Source organism: Carlito syrichta, unplaced genomic scaffold (assembly GCF_000164805.1).
Source record: "Carlito syrichta isolate Samal-C Ts95f unplaced genomic scaffold, Tarsius_syrichta-2.0.1 Scaffold304512, whole genome shotgun sequence".
Lineage (NCBI taxonomy): Eukaryota > Metazoa > Chordata > Mammalia > Primates > Tarsiidae > Carlito > Carlito syrichta.
The window spans coordinates 89,743-115,113 of record NW_007248608.1 but is presented as its reverse complement, the minus strand read 5'-3'; the positions used below and the strand labels follow the sequence as shown (position 1 = coordinate 115,113).

The following is a 25,371-nucleotide window of genomic DNA, read 5'->3' as shown; positions in this document are numbered from 1 at the left end:
TGCGGATGGGCACCGGGCGACGCGACTCTTCTCCGTTCTTTTGTGTATTTTTTAAAAACCCACAATGTTGGGGAGGCACGTAACATCAATGAGGGTAACTGATCTCAAACCAGACAAAGGCGGCCCCAACTCCACCTGTGCATGACCGCTTGTACTCCTAATCCTGAATTGTATCCCATATCCTTAAAATAAAATAGTAAAAAATACCAAAAATAAAAAAGATCTATCTGCTATGGTCTAATGACCCGTCTCCCAAAAAACAACCCCAGCTCTAGATTCATTTTGGTATCTATGTAAGATATTTTTCACGAGGAGTTTTTTTTTTAATCTGAAAGAATAACGATTGGCTTATCTATTTTTTTTTTTTTTTAAAGCACGCTATTACCAACTGTCACGTGCTGGGGAGGTGACGAAAGAGGCTCGTGTCCCCTCGTCACGTGCAGGCTGGGAAGTCCCCTCCGGGCGGCAGCGCTGGGGTTTGCCAGGGCGCTGCGGGCCTGGAGCACAGAGGGGTCACTTCCCGCCTGCGAGGGCTGCGCACCCTCTCGGGGCAATGAGTCGGGCCTGAGCAGGGGGCGAGTGTCACCGAGGGCCAGGCGCGAAACGTGATTTTTTTTTTTTTTTTTTTTTTTTAGTTGGAGTCTCACTCTGTCGCCAAGTTGCCCAGGCTGGTCTCTAACCCAGGGGCTCAGGCAATCCTCTCACCTCAGCCTCCCGAAGTGCTGGGATTATATGCGTGAGCCGGCGAAATATTTTTTTTTTTTTTTGAGTTGGAGTCTCACTCCCTATTTTCGCACTTCAGCCTCCGTAGTCATGGGGGTGTACCACCACGCCTGGCTAATTTTTTATTTATTGTAGAGAGGAGGTCTCTCCATGTTGTCCTGGCTGGTCTCAAACCCCTGAGTTCAGGCAATCCTCTCACCTTGGCCTCCCAAAGTGCTGGGATTACTGGTGTGAGCCACTGCGCCTGGCAACATAAGTTTTTGTGTTACATCCCTGATTGTTTCCTTAGGATAAATTCCTAGAGGAGGAAATGCTGAGTCAAAAGTTATGCCCAATTTAAAGTTTACACTATAAAGTGCCAAATTAACCTCCAAAAAGTGAAACCGATTTACATTCCAGATGTCAATATATGAGAATTCCCTTTCTTTGCACCATTGATGATAGTGGATATTTTGTTTTTCCCTATCTCAGTTTATCCAGAAGAACTATATTTTGAACTAGTATTTTGTCACATTTCACTGTTGTTTTAATTAATATTTTTCATATGATTATTAGCACTTTTCTGTTGGGATGGTCATTATTTCTTCTTTATTCTTCTATATTAAGGATATTAGTCGTTGATCCTATGTGTTGAAAATGTTTTTTAAAATTTTTTATTTTTTATTTTTTTGAGTCGGAGTCTCACTCTGTTGCCCAGACTGGAGTGCAGTGGCCGCTCCCGGCCACCGCAGCCTCGACCTGCTGGGCTCCGGCGATCCTTCCGCCTCAGCCTTCCAAGGAGCTGGAACTACAGGCGCGCGCTATCACACCTGGCTAATTTTTGATTTATTGTGGAGATGAGGTCTCACCAAGTTGCCCAGGCGGGTCTCAAACCTGCGGGCTCAGGCAATCCACTCACCTCAGCCTCCCAAAGCGCGGGATTACAGGCTGAGCCACCGAGCCCGGCTGAAAATGTTTTTTTCTAACTTGTTTCCTATTAATTTTATTTGATGATTTCTTTAATCATACAGAAGTATTTAATACTATATATTCATATGCTCGCACACAAATATTTCAAATATATTGTTTTTTCTTTTTGCTATTGTTCATAGACTGGCCTTGATTGCTTGAGGATCAACCAAATATTTGCTTGTACTTTCTTCCATTTCTTTTGTGTGATATTTATTCTTTAACTTTTTTTTTTTTTTTTGATTTGGGATCTCACTTTGTCACTCAGACTGGAGTGCAGAGGCCGCTCCTGGCCACTGCAGCCTCGACCTGTTGGGCTCCGGCGATCCTTCCTCCTCAGCCTTCCAAGTAGCTGGAACTACAGGCGCACTACCACGCCTAACTAATTTTTTTTATTTATTCATTGTAGAGATGAGGTCTCGCCAAGTTGCCCAGGCGGGTCTTGAACCCGCGGGCTCAGGCAATCCACTCTCCTGGTCCTCTCAAAGCGCTGGGATTACAGGCTGAGCCACCAAGCCCAGCTATTCTTTAACTTTTTAATTAACCTGAAATTTATTTTGCACTAAGTGTGTCGTAGGTCTCAGAACAATTTCTGATGATCAGACCTGGTCATCGTTTCAGGCCTTTAACAATGCCCAGTACAGTGTCAAAACCCTTCAACCTCTGAGACACCCAGAAGCATCCTGGGAAATTAAACTCTCAAGGTCAAGAAGACCTAGGTGCTCCTTATAACTCTGCCTCCTCCTGTAAAGCTCAGTGTCTTCTGAAATGTCCTCTGGCCCCTGTGCTCATGGCAGGTGAAGGGCTTCAGAGTCCCTCTGCCTTGGCAGCCTGCTCTCAGGGATCTTGCGAAGAAGACCCCTCCCCTGACCCCTCCCAACTTTCCAGGTGAGATTCTGTTGACCGCCCTGAGAACTCTCCAGCTGTTCTGTCTAGCCAGGTCTGAGGAGGTGCTGCTGAAATCTCCCAGTCAGCACCTGGCTCCTTTTATCTTAGAAGTCCATGGCCACCTCTGCTCCCTTCTCTCCTTACCAACTTCTGACACAGGGAAAACTCACAGGTGTTCTAAAAGGTTGACCCAGGAACTCAGCCGGTGCTAAATTTCAGGCCCCTAAGAGCTGTTCTGAATCAGATCCCACCTCTCCCCTGGACTGGAGCTCTTCAGGCCCAAGCCCTTTTCCTAGAAAGATGATCAGAGGTCTAGTCTAGTTTTTTGGTTTTTGTTTGTTTTTTTGAGTCAGTGTCTCACTCTGTCGTTCAGGCTGGAGGGCAGTGGCATACTCACAGTCACCACAGCCTCGACCTGCTGGGCTCAAGTGATCCTTCTGCCTCAGCCTTCCAAGTAGCTGGAACTACAGGCATGCACTAGCATGCTGGGCTAATTTTTTAATTTATTGTAGAGACAAGGTCTCACCATGTTGCTCAGGCTGGTCTTGAACTGCTGAGCTCAGGGAATCTTTTCGTCTCCAACTCCCAAAGTACTGGCATTACAGGTGTGAGCCACCACACCTGGCTAGTTTTGTTTTTAAGAAACGCAGAGTGTGAGGTGGGGACCCTAAAGGGAACTTTTCATCCCCTTGCCTTTCTAAGTATCTTTCTGAGATGTTGAGAGAAATCTGTGTCATCAGCAAACTCTAACAAGGTTGCATTCTTTCTCCTCTATTCCTTCTCTTCCTTCCACCTGTTGGCTAGTATCACAGTACGCATGGCTCATTCTCATCACACTCCCGAAATCAGCAGCAACTTCTGCAAGTTCACCTCCCTTTCTTCTGCACGTCAGTTCTCCAACAGAATGACAGCCATGGTCCCCAAAGTGCCAACTGTAGGGATTACAATCCTGTCACTCATGAGGATGCATGACACTCTCAGGTAAGCTTCCTTCGATTAGAGGTAAGACCCTCAGAAGCAAACTCTGGTGTTTTTTTCCCTGTATTCCATACCAACTTATTTGGGCTGGCAGAATTGTTTCACCTTGTTGGAGACTATACTGGGTTTTCTGTGTGGGTCCCCATCAGATCTGCTGTCCATCCTCTGCCCTGCTTTGTGCCCAGGGGCTGGCCTTGACAGGCTGCATCAACTGGGTTCCCTTGCCTTCTGACTCCTAGTTGGCTTTAGCCAATGGGAGGTATCGGTAGGAAATCAGAGGGCCAGAGAAAAACAATGCTGGGATATTTACTCCGCCAGATCTATCTATTCCTGATGAGTCATTTTCTCCCAAATGGAGACAATTTGCAATTTCCCAAGTGGCAAATTGCTTCCGGCATCCCGATCCTGCAGTTCTCATGGGACTCCTGTCCCCACTTCCTCCCTTTTGGCCCTTCTACCCGAGGGATGGTGGCCCATAACCCCTGGGTGGTTCCCATTAATCCTGCCCCAGGCTTGTCAACGGCCCCTCCGTGAACCTCTCTTCAGCCATCCCTTTGGAGTGGGCCATCTGTGATCTGCCAGGTTGTATTCCCTTTCAGCTTGGAATGCTTTCCTGTTGGGGTTCCTTGGCTCCTTAGTCACTGATCAAACCAGGTCATCACAGAAATATCCATTGTCCCTGCCTGTGGGACTCTTCGGGTTTACAGGCCATGGCTCCTCATGTTCTATGCTGGAAATGGATGTGAGAATCCTAAGGGAGATGGCCTACAGTCCTAGCCATCCTTGCCACTTTGTGGATCAGCAGCACTGGGAACATATACCCACTTTTTGGAAAGATTGACTCTCAGGCCCTACACCTACACTTACAAGTCAGATTCTTGTACAAATCCTCGTGTGAGTGGCATTGGCCAGGATATATCACACTGCCATTCTCTCTACAGTTTTCCTTCCTCCCCAGTGGGACTGTCAGGAAGTCAGAACCCAGATTCCTGTGACTCCAGGATTGCAAATCAAGGATATTTTTCTAGATTGGAACAGGACAGCATGCCTTTCCCCCTGCTTCTCTGAAATATTATGTTCAGTCCGGCAAATCTCATTCTCTTTTACCATATCTAGGAACCCTCTAAGTCAATAATACTGAAACCGCCTATATAAAATTAATATAGGGCCATGAGGTAAGAGCTATAGAAGAGACTTGAGCCCTGCAAAGCTGCAGCTATGGTTAGAAATGAACAAATCTATTGTTTCTAAGCTTGCTTTCCTCTGTGCATGATTGCTTACATGGTCAATTCAATAAAGAACAATTGGTTATCTTCATGTCCTGACCCCTTGGGAGAGGGGAAGCTGACCACAAGATTGATAAACAATGAATCTTTGGCTGCACACATCTCCTTGATGGCATCCAGAAGTTCGATCCAAAGGGCACGAGCATCTCTAATCCTCAGGAACACCACCTCCTACATGCCTTCTTCCCACACTACCTCTATAACCTCTATAATGGCTCACTGCCCAGGGATCAGTAGCTGGTAGTCCCAGGACTTTCATTATAGATGGCATCTGGCTGGGAGGCTGAGGCAAGTGGATTCCCTGAGCCCGCGGGTTGGAGACCAGCCCGGGCAACTTGGTGAGACCTTGTCTCTACAATAAATCAATAATTAGCCAGGCGTGGTAGCACGTGCCTGTAGTTCCGGCTACTTGGAAGGCTGAGGCAGAAGGATCGCCGGATCCCAGTAGGTTGACACTGGGGTGGCCATGAGTGCTACTACACTCTAGCGTGGGTGACAGAGTGAGACTCCAACTAAAAAAAAATAAAATAGCATCTATTTTAAAACCTAAAAATAGTTAAGATGTTTTCAGAGTTTACACTCTGATGAAACTGAGACCCCACTTGGACCTGGGACACATCCCAAGAAACTGACTCTGCCAGTCCTGTGACCTCCTCCCAGAAACTGGCTCTGAGCCTGAAGACAGTTTTGACACCCCCCACTTCATTCCCAGTCCATCAGCAGCATCCGTTCTCTATCCCCCTGCTCTTCCAAATTATTTCCTAAGAAACTCTAGCCTAAAGCTCTCAAGAGCAGCAGATCTGAGAAATATCTCCTATCCTACCGTTCAGTGGCCTTGCATTTATTAATCCCTTTCTCTATGGCAACAACAGCCATCAGTTTATTGGCCTTTCTGTGTAGTGGGCATAAGAACCTGGTCGAACTGTAACAATACCCAAACTTGTTGCACATTAGAATCACTGAAGGAAGGCTGGGTGCGGTGGCTCATGCCTGTGAGCCCAGTAGCTTGGGAGAACAAGGCAGTCTGATTGCTTGAGCCTAGGAGTTCGAGACTAGCCTAGGCAGCATAGCAAAACCTCATCTCTACAAAAAAAAAAATTAGCTAGGCATGGTGGTGCACACTTGTAGTCCCAGCTACTCAGGATGCTGAGATAGAAGGATAGCCTGAGCCTGGGAGGTCAAGGCTGCCATGAACCATGATCATCATGAGTGTGCACTCCAACCTGGGCCACAGAGTGAGACCCTGACTCAAAAAAAAAAAAAAAAAAGAATCATTGAAGGAGCAGTCAAGGTCACTTAAATTGGAGTATTTGGAGAGGGGACTTGGGTGGCAGTATTTTTTAAAACTCCCCAGGGGATTCCATGAGCAGCCAAGGTTGAGAACCACTGCTGTCAATTCTCTGGAGGGCCTGGAATTTGCAAAAGCAAAGCCCAGAAAGAACTAGGCTTCTACTGCTTGAAGGGAAAAAGAGAGGAGAAACACAGGAAGAAAAAAAATCATGAATTAATATTTTAAAATATCCCAACCTAGTAGCCAGCTGCAATCTCCCAGCACCCTGTCCCATCTGCCTTGGTGTTCAGGTCTCTGGCCCCCTCCTCATTTTCCCTGCTATTGTTTCCTACAAACCTCACATCTACAGGAGTTCTAGGGGAGAAAGTGAGCTACTTAGTAGCAAGGTGCGCCCTCAGACTGTGTGGTAAACCCACAGCTCTTGGTAAATATACTTGATGAAGATGCTGAGGCCAGCATACATTTACGCAAATGTAATCTCTCCCTTTTCTGAACTCTTGTTGCCGACATTAATCACTTCTCAATCACCACTGCTGTCTTGTGTGAACTATTTTTTTTTTTTTTTGATTCAGAGTCTCACTCTGTCTCCCAGACTGGAATGCAGTGGCATGGTCATGGCCACTGCAGCCTCAACCTGCTGGGCTCAGGCAATCCTTCCACCTCACCCTTTCAAGGAGCTGGAACCACACCCGGCTAATTTTTTTATATATTGTAGAGACTTGGTCTCACCAAGTTTCCCAGATTGGTCTTGAACCCCTGGGCTCAGGCAATTCTCTCACCTCCACCTCCCAAAGTGCTAGGATTACCGGCATGAGCCACTGTGCCCAGCTGAACTTTTTTTTAATGCTCTTGTACTGTCATTTCACTTTCCCTATTTCTATGCCTTCTCTTCCAAAAAATTCATAGGCTTCTTGAAGATCAAGATTTGGTCTTGGCCAGGCGCAGTGGCTCAGCCTGTAATCCCAGCACTTTGGGAGGCCAAGGTGAGAGGATTGCCTGAGCCCAGGAGTTTGAGACCAGCCTGGGCAACTTAGTGAGACCTTGTCTCTACAATAAATCACAAAAACTAGCCAGGCGTTGTGGCATGCATCTGTAGTTTCAGCTACTTGGAAGGCTGAGGTGGAAGGATCACCTGAGCCCAGCAGGTAGAGGCTGCAGTGGCCGTGAGCATGCCACTGCACTCCAGCCTGGGCGACAAGAGTGAGACTCCAACTTGGAAAAAAAAAAACCATTAGGTCTTGTTTTCCCAAATGCCTGGTACAGTGCATAATGGGCACTCCAGGAATATGCTGGGGGGCGGTGTCATACTCAACATAACTGACTTGACGGTCGTTGTTTGAGGACTAACTATTCCAGTTATCCAGAATTTTTCTCTCCCAGCCATAACTTTACCCAGTACTTCTTGATGCATGCCTTTGGTCATTCCTCTGTCTCAACTTGGTGTGATCAGAAGACCACGGGATTCTCTCTAAGCCTCAGTTAATTTGTTTCTAATATTAGGAAAATAATTTGAAGTCATTCTGGAGTTAATGAGACGATGCAGCCAGCTCTGCTTCTTCCCTTGGAAAGTGTGTACAAGCAAAAGAAATGAAAAGCATTCTCTTTTTCATTAGATAGAAGCTGATTAAAAGGCTAATGGGTTAAAGGACTCAAAGTATTAAGAAGAATGGCGCTCTGTTTATTCACATTGAAAAAGTTATTCAACTATTTATGGAATGTCTGCTGTATACAAAACAGATAATGTAAATAAACCCTGTTGCCTAGCAGAACAGAAACTTAACTCTAATAGCCGCTTGACCTTTCTAGGATGTTTCTCCATCCGTAAAATGAAAATATGTATGCCTATTTCATAAGGTTATAGGAAGAGATAGTGCATGATATCCTGCAAATGCTCAATAAATCTGGCTGCTATTCCCTGTTCCTGTTGACAATAGAGGAGTCAGTTGGTCCTGGGAATCTTGATTCACCCATAATTTTCCCCATAACAACTTATAACATGCAATGTCTTTTCTTTATCATCGTTCTGCCATAAGGAAGACTATGAATGTGTTCCATCTGCAGAAAATACTTACTGGAGTCTTTGACTCAAAAGCTGAGAGATTCTGCTTTCAAAATCCAACCAGTGGCATGCGGAGACACTGGTGCAGGATGAGCACTGGCCAGTAGAGCACTTCAGCTCCTGTTCCCAGGAGCCTTCATCTCCAAGATGGCTTCCTTGTGGGTCCTTCTGTCACTTCACAAGTAGCAGTGTGGATTAGGCTCTTCTAATACCCAGACTGTGGTTACAATGGGTGTTCCTAAAGAAAGACTATGTGGCCTCCAAGGCAGTGGAGAGGGAGTCCACCTTCCCAGATATCTTCCCCTAGATGTTGCTCGTCCAAAACTAGTTCATTAAATTAAACTCCTTAAATTCCAACTTGCCCTTACATGAAAGTTAAATACCATTGGTTCGCGCGCTCTCTCTCTCTATTGTGTGTGTGTGTATGTGTGTACATATATATATATCATTTGACTTGATTTGATTTTTTTGAGAGAGAGGGTCTTGCTCTGCTGCCCAGGCTGGAGCACAGTGGTAGGATCATAGCTAGCTCACTGCAAGCCCCAGACTCCTAGACTCAAGGAATCCTGAGTCAGTCAGGATCCATCCTCAGCATCAGTCTCCTGAGTAGCAGAGACTACAGGTATGTGTCACCATGCCCAGCTAACTTATTTATTTATTTATTTTTAAATAGTTGTTTTGAGTCAGGTTCTCACTTTGCTTCCCAGGCTGGAGTACAGTGGCACGCTCAGATTCACCACAGCCTTGACTGTCTAGGTTTAGGTGATTCTTCCAAATCAGCCTTCCGAGTAGCTAGGACTATGGGTGCACACCACCAGACCCAGCTAAGTTTTTTGTAGAGATGAGGTCTTGCTATGTTGCCTGGGCCGGTCTCGAACTCTTGGGCTCAAGCAATCCTCCCACCTTGGCCTTTCAAAGTGCTAGGATTACAGGTGTGAGCCACCATGCCTGACCTTCTAAAACTTTTTTTGTAGAGACACATAACCCAACAATCTACTAGAAAACATGGTATTATTAGGAGCGCTAGCTCTGCAGTCATTGGGTAGCATAGACTCTCAAGCAGTGGGCACTGGTCAGTGAGCTGGGGGCTGAAAGCATGTGTGTGCTCATCTGTAGTGTTTGCTAATTTCTGTAGTGTAAAGATTCCCCACAGCCAATTTCTTTCTTTCTTTCTTTCTTTCTTTTTTTTTTGAGTTGGAGTCTCACTCTGTCGCCCAGACTGGAGTGCAGTGGCCACTCCCGGCCACCACAGCCTCGACCTGCTGGGCTCTGCGATCTTTCCGCCTCAGCCTTCCGAGTAGCCGGAATTACAGGCGCGCGCTACCACGCCCGGCTGATTTTTTGATTTATTGTAGAGATGAGGTCTTGCTGCCCAGGCAGGTCTCGAACCCGCGGGCTCAGGCAATCCACTCACCTCAGCCTCCCAAAGGCGCAGGATTACAGGCTGAGCCACCGAGCCCGGCTCTTTCTTTCTGTTTTTAGTCAGAGTCTCACTCTGTCATTCAGGCTGATGTGCAGTGGCATGCTTATGGCCACCACAACCTCTACCTGCTGGGCTCAGGAGGTTCTTTCACCTCAGCCCTCCAAGTAGCAGGAACAACAGGTGCACAACACCACACCTGGCTAATTTTTTTGATTTATTGTAGAGACAAGGTCCCGCCAAGTTGCCCAGGCTGGTCTCGAATCCCTGGACTCAGGCAATCCTCTCGCCTCCGCCTTCCAAAGTGTTGGGATTACAAGCAGGAACCCCTGCGCCTGGCTGACCACAGTTGATTTCAAACTACTAAGGTGAAGTACTTTAAGGACGATTAGGAAGAGATGAGCACAATCTCCTGTCTAACTCTTATTTTTGGAATATTTCCATTATCATAAGAACTGCTAATAAACTATCCATATTGACGTGTTGGGGCTTCCTTTTCTCTCTATCCTCTGATCAAAAAGTAGGGAGTAGGAATGAAAAATGGGAGAAAGAGTGGCCTGCTAGACTAATCCACAAACTGGATGATCAGCTTTGAATGAAGAGTTGACCTACTTGCTAATTTACCTGCCTGAGCACAACACATTACACAGAGCAAGAGCTCTATAGGGCATTGCTTTCTGACTTGTGAATAACATGGTAATATATCAAATGTAGAATTTCAGGTTAGGAAAGGACACTCCACTCACATTGTTCCTTATATTGTGTCAAAATCTGCTTGCTTTTAAACTCAAATTTACCTATTGAGATTCTTGCTGAGCAGGGGGAACATAGAAATATGTATCATTCATTTTCCAAACAACAGCCCTGGAGCCAATTGAGGATGGTGTTTCATCTCCTTTAAGGCTTTGTTTCTCCAGGATGAGCAGCACCGGCTCCTTCAGACAGGGGTGCAGTTTCTCATCACTCTTATCACATTTCTCTGCACATGCTCCAATTTTCCCATATCTCTCTTAGACCCAGTTACTGAACCACTGCCATCTCAGTGTTACGGGGAACTATTATTTATCCTGTTCTGATAATCATGTGTCTATCAATACAGTCCAACATCACAAAGGTTTTTTGTCAATGCAGTGGTATCACGTTATTGACTCACATAAACTTATAGCTGACTAAAATCCTACATCCTTTTAAACTGTTATTAGATTTCCTATCCCTCATGTTCTAATTGTATCTTAAGAAATCGTAGTACAGTGAATATAATAAAAATCATGGCATTGTACACTTGAATTGGCGAATTGTATGATATGTGAATTATATCTCAAGAAAGCAGCTTAAACATCTAAGTCCAGGAAAGAAGACGGGTGTGTTTTATTACATACCTTCTAAATTTTGCCAGGTGCATTCAACAGTTCATTTGGGTTCTAGAGAAATTAAGAAATGTGTCCAAGTGGAGGAGTAAGGATTTGAACCCAGGCCTCCTCAGAGGCCCCTGTTCCTGTCACTCTCATTCCACCATACCATACTGCCTATACCATACCATACTGTCACCCTACTGCATGCTAGGCATTGTGACTGGTATCCAGTTGAAGCCAGCAGGAGAAGGCCTGCCAGGCAGGCAGAGCTTTGAGACCATGTGGATCCTCAGAGTGCTAACAGATGATATGATGGTTTAAAGAGCATCAAGGTTAGAAGGATCTAGCAGGTGGCCAGGTGCAGCGGCTCACACCTGTCATCCAAGCACTTTGGGAGGCCCAGGTGGGAGGATCCTTGAGCCCAGGAGTTCGAGGCTGCAGTGAGTTGTGTTTGCTCCACTGCATTCCAGCCTGGGCAACAGAGAGAGACCTTGTCTCCGACAAAAATTTTTAAAATGAGAAAAGATCCAGAAGGTGGCAAAAGGTAGATATCCCATAAGTAAGCAAGTATGATTATTGGCAGTGGTGAAGGTGGAGGCGGAGCGGTGGGGAGACGCTGGGAAGAACAGTGTGAGTGACTCAGACTGGCACTGAGGATCAGGCAGTACAAGGGGCAAGCAGCAAGGTCCCTGCTTGGTCTGTGTCTCAGCTGTGTTCCCTGGAGAGGACAGATGTAAGCATACTAGAGTCTTGATTTGGAAGGAACCAGATGAGTTATGGAGGCAGGGGCTGACGGCTGGGAATCAAGGATGTGGGTCCTGCAATAGGGAACCAGAAATGAGACTCAATTCCAGGATAAAGGCAGAAACCCAGAAACTAGAACCAGAGTGTTTAATCAGAGCAGGACAAGCCGTAAAGTAACCTAACTGTGTCCCCTGAGCTGCTGAAACAGGAGTCCTTAAAGCTTTCAGCCAGACACTAGATTTGCCCCTGTACCTGGAACAGGACCAAAGCCACAGATGAGTGTTAAATGCCCCAACAGTGGGACTGGCCAATTGTCAGAGGAATTGGCGAGACCAGTGACTACCTGTTTTGTTTTGTTTCATTTTGTTTTGCCTTTTGAGTCAGAGTCTCACTCTGTCTCCCAGGCTGGAGGGCGGTGGCACACTCACGGCTCACCACAGCCTCCAATTCTCAGGCTCAGGCGATCGCCTCAGCCTCCCAAGTAGTCGGGACTACAGGCATATGCCACCATGCCTGGCTAATTTTGTTAAATTTTTTTTTTTTTTGGTAGAGACAAGGTCTCTCTATGTTGCCTAGGCTGGTCTTGTACTCCTGGCCTCAAGTGCTGGGATTACATGTGTGAGCCACCATGCCGTGCCCCTGTTTTGTTTCGTTGCTGCAACATATGTGACCAACAACAGCTACAGGTACACATAACCTTGTAGAAATATTCGCAGTTACACCAGATTCTGGGTGTGCCATTTATCATGCCACCCACTTTCCTACTACAAAAGAAAGTGTATCTGGAAGTGACTAAGAAAGAACATTGTTTTGGGGATAACCACGAATCTGTTGCATTTAATCTTATCTTTAGCAAAAGCCGCCTGTTTTCATGTCTGATCTTGACAGGCCAGTGTGAAGGGACTACCAGGTGGCCATGAACAGGCCGAGAACCCCTGGTTAAGGCAGTCTCTTTCAGCCCACTGGCTTAGCCAAGGCTCCTTGAGTTTCAAGTAACAGAGACATCTCACACCTGCCCGAGCTAAAATGGAGAGTGCACTGGCCACAGGCCAGGGCAGGAAGGGCAGCTGGGCCTCACGGGTTAAGAACAAAGCCCTGAGCAGCCACTGGGAATGGAGACAGCTATGCCCTTGCCACCTCCCTTTTTCTCTTGGGGCGGCCTGGTTTCTCATCTCACTTTCTCCTGACACTGTTTCAGTCTCCTCTCTCCACAGCCCAGTTTTCTCTGCCTCCCAGGCTACATAGTGCAAATGGTCACGCTCCTAAGAGCCCCCTGTTATATAGGCTGCCCTAGTTCCAGGGCCAACGGTGACTGACCAGAGGCCTGTGTCCCAATTCCAAGTGCCCTGGAGAGAGAGTCTAGTTGTCTCACTTGGGTTAGGAGTGTCTATTGCAATCATCTGTGTCCAGAGCAACAGGGGAACTTGGTGTGATAGTGACTCCTGGGCCCACCCTTAGGGAAGGTTGCCACGTCCCCCAGACTGTCGTCCCTGCTGCCTTTGGCTCTAAGTTCTCCCCTGCAGGCCGCCTCACTGTTGCCCTGCTTCCTTATTTTTAGGCACTTCATGAGGATCAGCTCATTTCATCTTTACCACCTCCCTCGAAGGTAGATAGCAGTATTATCCCCATTTTACAGATGAGGAAACTAAGGCCCAGAGAGAGTTAAGTTCCATTTCCAAGTCCTCACAAATGATAACCTGCAGACTCAAGCTACAACCCCAAATCTGGCTGAAACTGAAACACTGAACATTAATTGAGCATAGTTTATTAACTGCAAACATTTTCTGCATAAACTTCAGCAAATTGGTGACGAATGTTGACAGCAAACACGTTTCTTTTCGTGTAGAACAATCAAACCTGGGGACCACATGTTGAGGGGAGAAGCCATTGAAACGAAACACATACCAAGTACATGAGGACCGAGTCAGTCGACGAGGAAGTCCAGGTGTCTAACAATATATTTTACACCCAGCAAAATGGCTATGTGTAAAACACAAGTAGGACATTTACAAAGTGCCTTCTAAAACAGCCCTCACATTGTATCTGAACGAGAACTAACTTATTCACGTTTCTTCAAGTGGTCATCGAATCAGATTCGAAATGAGAAGTGAAGAGCAGACAATCTGGAGGTCCTGAGCTAAGTGGGTTCCTGCTTCTGACTTATAAGGTGGGATGAGGGGAACCAGGAGGTACGTGGTTAAATCAAAGACTCTACTCTTGCAGGGGAAGGAGTCGAACAACTGAGACTCCTTCCCCTGCAATTTCTGATGGTGGCAGTGATGATATCAATCAGGCCCTTATTTTGTGCCAGGCACTACACAAGGATCAGCTCGTCTGATCTTTACCACCTCCCTCTAAGGTAGACGGCAGTATTGTCCCCGTTTCACAGATGAGGAAACTAAGGCACAGAGTTAGTTAGGACCCACTACCGAGTCCTCACGAATGGTAACCTGCAGAATCAAGCTATAAACCCAAATCGGGCTGAAGTTGAAGACCTTTACTCTTAACCAATATAATATACCTAGATCTTCCAATAAGCATTTTTTAAAAGAATTTTTGAAAATGAACCTCCTTTGTGGACATCAGGCCTCCCTATCATTTCCATCGCTCATTAGGTCTTTTTATTTTTTTAGTTTTTATTTATCTATTTATTTTTTGAGTTGGAGTCTCTGTCACCCGGGCTAGAGTGCAGAGGCACACTCATAGCCACCACAGCCTTGACCTGCTGGACTCAGGTGATCCTTCCACCTCAGCCTTCCAAGTAGCTGGAACCACAAGTGTGCACCACCACGCCCAGCTTATTTTTTTTTAATTTTTGATTTATCGTAGAGACAAGTTCTCACTAAGTTGCCCAGGCTGGTCTCAAACCCCTGGACTCAGGCAATTCTCTTGCCTCGGCTTCCCAAAGTACTGGGATTACAGGCATGAGCCACCGCCTCTGGTTTAGGTCTTTTATTTCCAATGCATTTGAACGGTATTTTTTGTGTCTGCTATAAGGAAGTCACTGATGTTGAGGGCAATGTAAAAGACCCTCTTGGGGCTTTCCAGGAGATCAAGGTCATCTAATATTTAGGAAGAGGCTGCACAAGCGTAATTATAACATGACGCTGAATATGAGATGCCATCCTAGAAACAGGATGGCATCTCAGGAGACTGAGGGAAGGAGTGCCTGCTAAGTATACTAAAGGTACGATTTGCTGCATAGATGAATTACGTGAGAGACAGAAATTCTATCTTAGTCAAAGTAAGCAACAATTCCCAGGAGCGACTCTCAGGGGGACTGGCATGAAGCCTGTTAAATTCTGTAGCCATGTCTTCAAGTGAAGTAAAGAAGACACAAGGCTTTAAAGGAAGGAATGGATTCGAGATAGGAATAAGCCCAGCTGTGCAGCCCTTAAAGAAATCCTGCCGTTGTGAGCTGTCAGCCAGCAAACCATGGCGGGGGTAACGGAAAATCTGCAGGGGAGACCTTCAGAAAGAACTCCTTCCTCACGGGGACACTTTAAAGCTCAAGAATCCCTCCGGAACAGTCCCAGGAATGAATGGCTACGCCTTATTCTTTGTGCTTTGATTGCAAAAACCAGCCCATCCTCTGCCACCAGCTGGACCGGGTGAAGCTTGGTGCTGCCTGCCACCCGGACATTTGAGACACTCACTGGCTGCGTCTTCTGCCCTCCACTCCCATCCCCAAGCCCTGTTTTTGTTTTCTGTTCAGGTGATGCGAGTCCAGCTGTGGCTTTCTGCACCCCCAAAGGCTGCAACAGTCTGGATCAGGACTTAACAGGCTTAACCACAGCAGTGAAAAGCAGGATGCACTCTAAACTTAGCTGACTTTGAATAAAACAGCTCTAAACTCCCTTTTTCATTTATATACAACTTTACATTACAAGCCTGCTGCAATGATCATTAATTAAACCTGCCACTCATTGCCCTTGGAGGTAGGGCTGAGTTAGTCTGCTCGTTTTACAGCTGACAAAACAGACAGAAAAGCTTGGAGATTTGCTGAAGAGAAGTGCTGTTAATCAAGGAAGTCTGGCCCAGTTCCCTTTCTAGTTCATTCTTCTTCTGGAGGAGGCCTTCAAAGGACCCAGTTCTTAACCCTAAGCAGCTGAAGGAATTCAGCAGGGAAGAGGAACTTGGCAGGGCAGCAGCCGCAATCTAAAACAGAACATTCATGTGGGACTGGGATGATTTGGGCTGGGTTCGGTGGCTCACACCTGTAATCTCAGCACTTTGTGAGGCTTAGGTGAGAGGATTGCCTGAGTTTGGAGGTTTGAGACCAGCCTGGGCAACTTGGTGAGACCTTGTCTCCACAATAAATCAGCTGGGTGTGGTGGCGCATGCCTGTGGTTCCAGCTACTTAGAAGACTGAGGTAGAAGGATCACCTGAGCCCAGTGGTCAAGGCTGTGGTAGCCATGATTCTGTCAGTCCAGCCTGGGTGACAGAATGAGACTCTGACTCAAAAAAAAGAAAACCGTCACGCCATATTTCCCTGGTGGCTGTTAAATACATACATACACACATGCGCACGCATGCACACACACCCCAAGAGTTTCTCCTATTGGGGCAGGAGTAACCACGTATAACTCACACTTCACCTCCCTGTTATCAGATCCTTTATATTAGAATTTTAAACAAACTCAAAATTAGATCTATCCCAAAAGCAGAGCCACATTTTGTGGGGCCTAGAACAAGTGTGAAAATGAAAAGCCATTAGCATGGCTCTCGGGTGATGCTGATGATGGCTAGTAAGACCCACTCTCATTGACACTGGTGCTGTAACCTTCCCTTTATCCCGAATAGTTAGGAACAAGGTATTCTATCATACCGGATAATCTTCTCAATTAAAGACTTCCAGTTTCGAAACTATTTAAAAATTACAGCCAAAGCTAACAAACTAGTTTCCCATCTTGACAGATAAACCTTTATAATGACAGAAAATTTGTCTGAATTTAAAATATTCCAACTCCTCAGAGTTTCACACCAAAAGGTAGTTGCTTAGGGAGCGCAGTACTGGTCAGGACCGATGCCCTTCCTTCCCACCCCCAGGCCTGGCCCACACCACCAAGAGCCTCGCACACACATGATGAGGATCCCGGTCCATGTGTCCAAGCTCTGGCCCCATCTCCACCCACTTTGGGCTGCCTCTTGAGCCTGTGGTGCCACACCAGTTGTGCAGTCCACCCTCAGAAGGATAGGCCAGAAGCAGAGACCCACATCAGTCCTGGAAGCAGGGCCATAGGGAGGGGGTTCTGGGGTCTGTGAACCTAGTACATAGCCTAAAAGGTAGGCAGGGCTTTGGGTGAGTAAATCCACCTAGTCTGCAGACTCCTTTCCCAGGGGGAAGGATAACCAGAAGAGGACAAGGGGATGGCCCTCTAGGGAGCAGGTCCCAGGGGAGAGGCTCCTCTTGCTAAGACTTAAGAGTAAATCGTATCTGGCCAAATAATAAGCCAAGGGTGTGAGTTAATGCTAGAGTCTACACAAATCTGGGTACCATCATTTCTACCTCCACTATAAAACACAGAGGCATGAGCTGCCTCAGGTGTGTTATCTGCCGCCTCCAACAAATAACTGATTCTGGGCAGTAGGCATGCTCTGCGGTAGGTAAAGGCCAGAAAACAAATGAATGAGCCCTGTAATTAAATATTTTGTTGGTGAGGTTGAGCTCTTGTAAAAAACCAGATTTCAAAATTCTAGAGGGTGATCCGAGGTCGGGTGCCACTGCTGCTGCCTCCTGGAGATAGACCAAGTGGAAGAAGAGAAGCATGACTTGGGGTCCACTGGGCCTTGATCTTTGTGGGGGTCCTTGAGTCAGCCAAGTTGTGAAGAACTGTAGGACAAAACAGATCTGATCACATAATTTTCCTCAAAATCAGAGTCCTAGGCTGTCTTGGCTTGAGACGCAAAGAAGTCAAAATCAGGCGTTTCCTTATTGCTATCCCATATTTCAATTTTGTCTAATCATTTACAACATTTAATATATTAAAGGAAATATGCCCACATGAAAGAAGTATTCTCAAGACAAAAGATGTATATAAGGTAATGGGTACAATGTTTATTTTGATGATAGTTTGTTGTTGAATTCTGGAGTCTTAGCTCAGCAAGGGCTAGTCCAACCTTCTCCAACATTATTGTTCCTAATATGTGAAGGACACATTCCTTAGTGATCTTTGGAGGTTGGTTTGTAAGTTAACTTCCTTTAAAAAAAAATTTTTTTTTTGAGTCAGAGTCTCACTCTGTCGTCCAGGCTGGAGTGCAGAGGCACACCTTCCAAGTAGCCAGAACTAGCGCACGCAACCACACCTGGCTATTTTTTTGCTCTTAATATGGAAGCAAAAATACAGCCCAAATCAGAATTAAAACACTGGTTCACATTTCAGGTAATGGTCACTTCTGGGGTGTAGGCAGGCAGGTCCTCCTATCTCCTTAGCCTTTTCCCCCCACAGGTCCACCATCTGTTCAGACAGAGCCACTCTGCAAAGCAGGGACAATCTGCATGCCCCCTTTGACCCCATTTCTCGTTGTCACTTGAAAATGTGGCCTGTCTACAGGCCTTCACAAGTATTCAGCTTTCTGAACATATCTCCAAAACCTCCCTCAACACAGTTCAGGTTCCACTGTGATTCATCCTCTTTGCCCACTCAGCTAAGGTGAGTTGAGTTAGGTAAGGTGAATTTTATGTCTAAAGTAAGTGACTCAATGCCGGTCACCAAGAAGACCTTGTTGGCCAAATAAGCCAAGGGTGTGAGTTAATGCTAGAGTCTACACAAATCTAGGTCCCACCATTTCTACCTCTACTATAAAACACAGAGTCATGAGCTGCTGGGATGGTTTATTCAAGAGCACATCTCTTGGGTGATGCTGATCACTGCTAGTAAAACCCGATGTCATCGATACCAAGTGTTGTGACCTTCCACTTATCCAGAATAGTTAGGGAATGAGATGTTCTAATACACTGGGTAATCTGTTTAATTATAGACTATCAGTTTTGAAAGAACTATGAACGAGCACAACAGCACATTACCAGCATATCATTATTCTACCTAGTATTGCAACCATCCAAGTGTGTGCCCCACCTCCCCTGAAGACCTCAGGCTGCTTAAGGACTGGTCTGTATCAGTTTTATCTTTATTTCCCTTATAGTTAGTATCCAGCAAGTTCCTTTATATATTGTAGTGCTAAAATTTTTTTCTTATATGAATGAAAATATAGAACTCAATCTATAATTCACCATCATGATTCACCCCTTCTTTGATGACTCAGAGGCTTTCCAGGATCACACATTCTGTCAAGGCTGTTATTACGTGTGTTATCTCTGGGGCTGCTTAAGTATAGGCCAAGTGGTTGAAAGGGGAATTCTGCAGTGACTGGAAGATGGGACTCGATATCTACCAACTCATTCCCACTCTATGTTTGTGTGATTAAAAGTCAAGTACAGAAACGATCCTATTTACTATTACCTAAAATAAATCCCACATCATAGTTGCTGGTGAAACTGGAAGATTACAAATGAAGATTATTAAACAGCCTCTATGTATAAGTCTTAACCAGAATTCATGGTCCTCAACCATAATAGGTCAAGGACCTCTGAGATTTTTTTTAAAGGTAGGATACCACCAGTGCTGTTAGTGTATTATTACCATGATTTAATTTTATTAAAGCCCAATCACTAGATTATAATTTACTAATTAGCGTGAGCAGATTTTTTTTTTGAGTTGGAGTCTCACCCAGACCACAGCCTCGAACTGCTGGCAGCCTCAAACTGCTGGGCTCTGGCGATCCTTCCACCTCAGCCTTCCAAGTAGCCGGAACTACAGGGTCACACTACCATGCCCAGCTAAATTTTGTTTTATTGTAGAGATGAGGGCTTGCCAAGTTGCCCAGGTGGGTCTCAAACCTGTGGGCTCAGGCAATCCACTCGCCTCGACCTGGGATTACAGGCTGAGCCACCGAGCCCAGCCAGTGTGAACAGATTTATCACTATGTGGCTAATATATGCCAAACCCCGGGTTAGTTATTAGGGATACAATGTGAATGTAATTCATGCCCTCAAAAAATATAAATAATACATTTCTAAAAATATCTCATTGTGCAGATCATTTGACAGCACTTTAAGTGCCAGTGCAGGAATTAACCTCTAACCTATTCTATAACTCACTCAAAAATCAGAACAATGCAAATGAATAAAATGTCAATGTTCACTTAATTACTTGATATTTTTTTTTTCCCCTCAAAAACACAATATAAAGAATGTTCTTCTAAGAATCTAGTTTTCTGCACCTTCAGAATCCTGGGTAAATATGCTTCTGCATGTAAGGTGATTTTTTTTCCTTTGAGTTGAGGTCTCACTCTGTCACCCAGCCTGGAGTGCTGTAGTGATCACAGCTAACCACAGCCTCGACCTCCTACCTCAGCCTCCTCAGCTGGGATTACAGGTGGGCACTACCACAATTGGCCATTTAAAAAATTGTTTTATTTGTTATGTTGCCCAGGCTGGTTTTGAACTCTTAGGCTCAAGTGATCCTCCCACTTCAGCCTCCCAAAGTGCTAGCATTACAGGTGGGAGCCACCACACCTGGCTAAGGTGATTTTAATTTCATTTTAGTACAACACCTGCCAGTTCCCTAGGATTTGAGGGGTAAAGCCACTTCCCTAGATGGGGAGGAAACATCACAGCTCCTCCACCTTGCTGACTGATCTCTTATCTTTCTATGGGTGTGACAGTGACAGAAGCAGCAACAGGGAGCCCTGCCCTGGGACTGGAGAGACACCTGAGAGGCAGGGACACAGGTTCTTGGTCCAGTTTGTCAAGAACTGTGGCAATGGATGCTGCCTCCCTACCTGACCACTTCCTGTAAACATGCTGATTTTCGACTTGACAGTAATACTATGCAATTTACTATCTTCCTATCTAAAACAAAATGGTTTTGATGACATCAGAGTTTCCCAACATAGATCCTGCAGAACACAGATCCCATAAGATGCCCCATCAAAAAGGAACTTGGGGAGAGCTGTGTGCCCACCCTGTCGTGGAGTCACGAGGTACCTCTGCGTACCAGAGGTCTGAGAAGCTGTACCGTCCAGACAAGAGGATGGCTGCAGTCTCAAAAGACTTTGACCTTGAAGCCCCTTCTTTATTGTCATCTACTAGCATCTGCTGAATCACTTAGGGTTCTGAGAAACACACTTTGAGAATCACTGAAAGAAACACTCTCTATTGGTCACAGGTTTTTATTGCATCTTAAAGCAGAAAATAGTTTTAAATATTTATTTATTTTTGAGTCAGGAGGCTCATTCTGTCACTCAGGCTGGAGTGCAGTGGCGTGATCATAGCTCACCACAGCCTCCAACTCCTGGGCTCAGGTGATCCTTCTCTGCCTTGGCCACCTCCAGGATACCCAGGAGTACAGGCAAGCGCCACCACGCCTGGCTAATTTTTTGATGTTTTGTAGAGACAAGGTCTCACTCTGTTGCCCAGGTTGGGCTCAAGCAATCCTCCCACCTTGGCCTCCTAAAGAGAAACCACTTTAGAAGTCGGAGGTCCACTGAGGTTAGGTATCTTGTCAAGGATCTTGCAATTCGTCAGTGACCAAACTAGCTCCCTTTCGTTTATCAATTGTGTATATTCTGTGTTCTAATAACTTGATGATTATAGCTTTATGATGAGGAGACTAGAAAAAGCATCAGTAAGCCAGGCACAGTGGCTTACGCCTGTCATTCCAGCACTTTGGGAGGCAGAGGAGAGAGGATTGCTTGAACCCAGGGGTTCAAGACCAGCCTGGGCAACTTGGTGGGTCCTTGTCTCTACAATTAATCAAAATATTAGCTGGGCGTGGTGGTGCACACCTGTAGTTCCAGCTGCTTGGAAGGCTGAGGCAGAAGGATTGCCTGAGCCCAGCAGGATGAGGCTGCGGTGACCGGGAGTGTGCCACTGTACTCCAGCCTGGGCGACAGAGTGAGGCTCCAATTAAAAAAAAAAAAAAAAGATTAAGGTGGTAAATTATGTTTTTCACCACAATTTTTTAAAAGTTGATTTATCCCCCGCCCCCAACATGTTATAATGACCACACATTTAGGGCTAATTTCTATAAAGACCATGTCCTTTCTTATCTAAATGCTAATACATGACTTACATTTATATAACTCTCTGTAATCTGTAAAATACTGTCTATTAGGCGCCAACTGCTATCCAAAACTTTTAAAAACCAATAAATAAGTTAGGCCAGGAGTGGTTGAAGTTCCTGATGATTAAGCAAAACTGGTTCGAAATACCATATTTCCTAAACATGTCTATCTATAGGCTAGTGGAGGTGTTACTGAACAGATAGTTACCCACAAACCAAGAAGCCAGTGAGAAGAGGGAAAGGGTTCAAAGCCTAGGTAATTAGCCACTGGTGAGAAGGAGTAAATTACCATTTCTGATACTGAGCTCAAGAACATCCTTTGTTTTTGGTTTTTGTTTTTTTAAGTATTAAGTGTGAGTCGTGAATCCCTTTGGTGTCATGACCAGGAAGAGAGAACCAATTCTTGCTACACTGCCCTTACAGCCCAGTGTCCTAGATGGTGTCTCCTTTCTGCCTGCTTGAACAAGTCTCACACATCTCTTCACGTGGTCTTCGCCTCAAGTTAAAAGAACAAAACTAATTTTAGGCTTTAATCTCCTCTCAGGCAATTTGCTTGCAAGGAATTCTTTAAGTTGGTAGTTGAGCAAACAACGGTATTCTCCCAGCAGCGAATTGGCTGTTTCATAGTCCCAACTATAGCTAGCCTAGCCCCAGAGTAATTAAAGAAGCAAGCGATTTGCATTCTTTTTCTACCAAACTACTCTTGAGTAGCAGATGGCAAACACAAATGTTTTGCTCTAGAGACATATGGAAACCTCTCTGTTTCATAAAAGCCTCAATAAATATTAAACCCCGAATGATGCCATTCATTGCAGAAATAAAATGTGATAATCCCCCAAACAGGCCTAATTAGGCCATATAGCTACTTGAGTCTCAGAAAGTAATAGGTGGGAAATTACTATGTGATTGGGATTTCATTAGCAGTTTTTCTTAATCTGAATACTCATCCTGGCCCAAGGAATCAGCTATTCAGTCTTATTTCTTCAGCATGTTATTAGGTGATCACCATCATTTATAACTGCAATCTTAAAAGTAGGTAATCACAGAGTTCTGCCTGATTTCATATTAACTTGTCAGTTCTGCCTGAACAGTGAGAGCAGAACATTTCTCAAAGAGATGAGGGTATTTTATCATAGGTTCTGGAACAATTCAACATGCTTCCTGATTAATTCTGCTTATAAGCTCTTGCTGCTATTAAATTAGGTGGAAAAAAATGACAGAGCCAAATGTGGTGGCATGTGCCTGTTGTCCCAGCTACTAGGGAGGTTGAGGTGGGAGGATGGCTTGAGCCCAGGAGTTCAAGGCTGCAATGAGCTGTGATTGTGCCACCACATCCCAGTCTGGGTGACATAGTGCGATGCCATCTCTTAAAAATATACATATTTTTAAAAGTCTATGTTTAAGATTATTCAGGAAATGATTATCCATATTAAGGAGGAATTCAGGCAGGAATCTGGTTGAATTTGACTCACAATACAAAGCATTTTTCTCCTAACTTAATTATTTGAAAACCCTGTAATCTTTGGCAACCCGATGAATTCTGTTGCCATCTCAGAAAGGACTGAAACTTTGCACTCCTTGGAAAGAGAGAAGTACCAATAACTGAGTCATAAGGGTGAACTGAATGCTGTTTAGAACAAGGAACTGAGTGTCTTGGGCTCCTTTCCCGGCACCACACCCTGCATGGCCTCTGTGGGACCTGCAAGACCTCTGAGGCTGTTTATAAATCCCCTTGATTCCTCTGGGTGTTAGGTGACTTGGGAGACCAATGTCTGTAAATCAGAACCCTCAGTTCTCAGGATATTTGTTATAGGAGCCTGGATTCAAGAACTTAAAGGATTTTACAGATGGAAAGGGATATCTCATCCACTCCCCTCATTTTACAGATGAGGAAACTGAGGCACAGAAAGGTTGTGCTTGTTTAAGGTCACAGAGCTAATTTGTGGCAGAGCTAGAACCCAGGTCACGGGATGCTTAGTTCAATCCATTTTCCATCACAAAGCCCAAGGACTGATTTGTCAGAGCCTGATAGAAAAATTAGAGTTTGAGGCTGCCAAAAATGTGTAACTGAGCTTTAACCTTAGCTGGTTGCTGAAGCAGGGCAGAAAATAGACCAGGTGTCTAAGTACCTATGTGAATTCTGGCTTTGGATCACCCATCCCCTTCTCGGAGAGCTCCTATTTCCTTCTTCCCAGTTAAACATCAAGCCACTTGCTTAAGCAAATGACAAGTCAGGCTTTTCCTGGATTTAGTTCCATGATTCCTCCAGAAATTCCAACATAACCTGTCACTTAGTAGTACTTGACGCAAGTATCCATGGGCAGTTGACACTTAAACACAGGTGACAGCGTTCACTTGCTGGTTCCTTGACTTTATCTCCTCCGGTCTCCTCTATTTCTAACAGAACCCTGTGTTTAGGGTGAGACTGACCCCACACCCCGTTCCAGTGGCTTAAGCTAGGTGACCAAAACTACTCTATTGGGCTCTTGATTGGTTCAGAGATGGGCAGGCAGTCAAAGGCCATAGAACTCAATTTCAGGGCATTTATTTGAACTCTTGGGGAAGAAGGTTCCCTACATTCTGCTCTGTTTGAGTCTGGAAGCAAGGAGCCCCAGGAGTTTCCGGAGGACATTTTGCAACCACATAGGACTGGCCTGTTAAAATAAATGCTACTTTGCAGAAGCACTGCTAAGAAATTGAGAGAGAAACAGCAGGTCCCAGGCATGTCATTGTGGATTGTCTCACCTGCCACTAGACTATATCTGATTCTTTTAGTATGTGATTATTTATTGTTATTAAAGTCATTTATTGTTCTCTCATTTACTACCATAAGCATACGAATACCTGTTTTGATGCTGACTTTCAGCACATCTGAATATTGCTATTGGATGTTCATTTCAAAGTTGCCCCAAAAGACTCTTCTTCTTCTTCTCTTTTGAGCCAGGTTCGCATGCTGTTACCCACGCTGGAGTGTGGTGGCATAATCACAGCCATCACAGTTCACGGCAGCTTCAATCTCCTAGGCTCAGATGATCCTTCTATTTCAGCATCCCAAGTAGTTGAGACTACAGTCACACACTACCATGTCTGGCTAATGTTTTTAGTTTTTGTAGCAATGAGGTTTCACTATGTTGCCCAGACTGGTCTCGAATTCCTGGGCTCAAGCAACCTGCTTGCCTTTGCCTCCCAGTGGGATTACAGGCACTGAGCCACAGCTCTCAACTTCTCTTCCTCCTTCTTTTTAATGGAGACAGAGTCTCCCTCTGTTGCCCAGGTTAGAGTGCAGTGGCACGATCACAATCATGGCTCACTCACTACAGCCTCGAATTTCTGGGCTTAAGTGATTCTTGTGCCTCATCCTCCCCAGCAGGTATGGCTACAGGTGCATACCTGGCTAATTTTGTATTTTTTTGTAGAGACCTAATAGGGTCTTGTTAGGTTACTCAGGCTGGTCTTGAACTCTTGGGTTCAAGTGATCCTCCTATCTCGGCTTCCCCAAATGCTGAATTACAGGCATGAGCCACTGCACCCTGCCAAGACTTTTTTTTTTTTTG

The 25,371-nt window shown here is 45.3% G+C and overlaps 1 protein-coding gene across 1 annotated transcript in view; it reads right to left on the bottom strand.

Annotated features, from left to right (window-relative positions):
- The window catches only part of RPS27L (ribosomal protein S27 like), a 16,091-nt gene extending 4,861 nt beyond the window's left edge, over positions 1-11,230 (bottom strand). Inside the window, exons 1-2 of the mRNA XM_021713379.1 lie at positions 11,224-11,230; positions 9,615-9,617 (exon numbers count right to left, since the gene is read on the bottom strand). Of these exons, the coding sequence (XP_021569054.1) occupies positions 9,615-9,617; positions 11,224-11,226 (6 nt within the window). The 5' untranslated portion in view covers positions 11,227-11,230. The remainder of the gene's footprint in view (positions 1-9,614; positions 9,618-11,223) is intronic.
- Between the last annotated feature and the right edge of the window lie 14,141 nt (positions 11,231-25,371).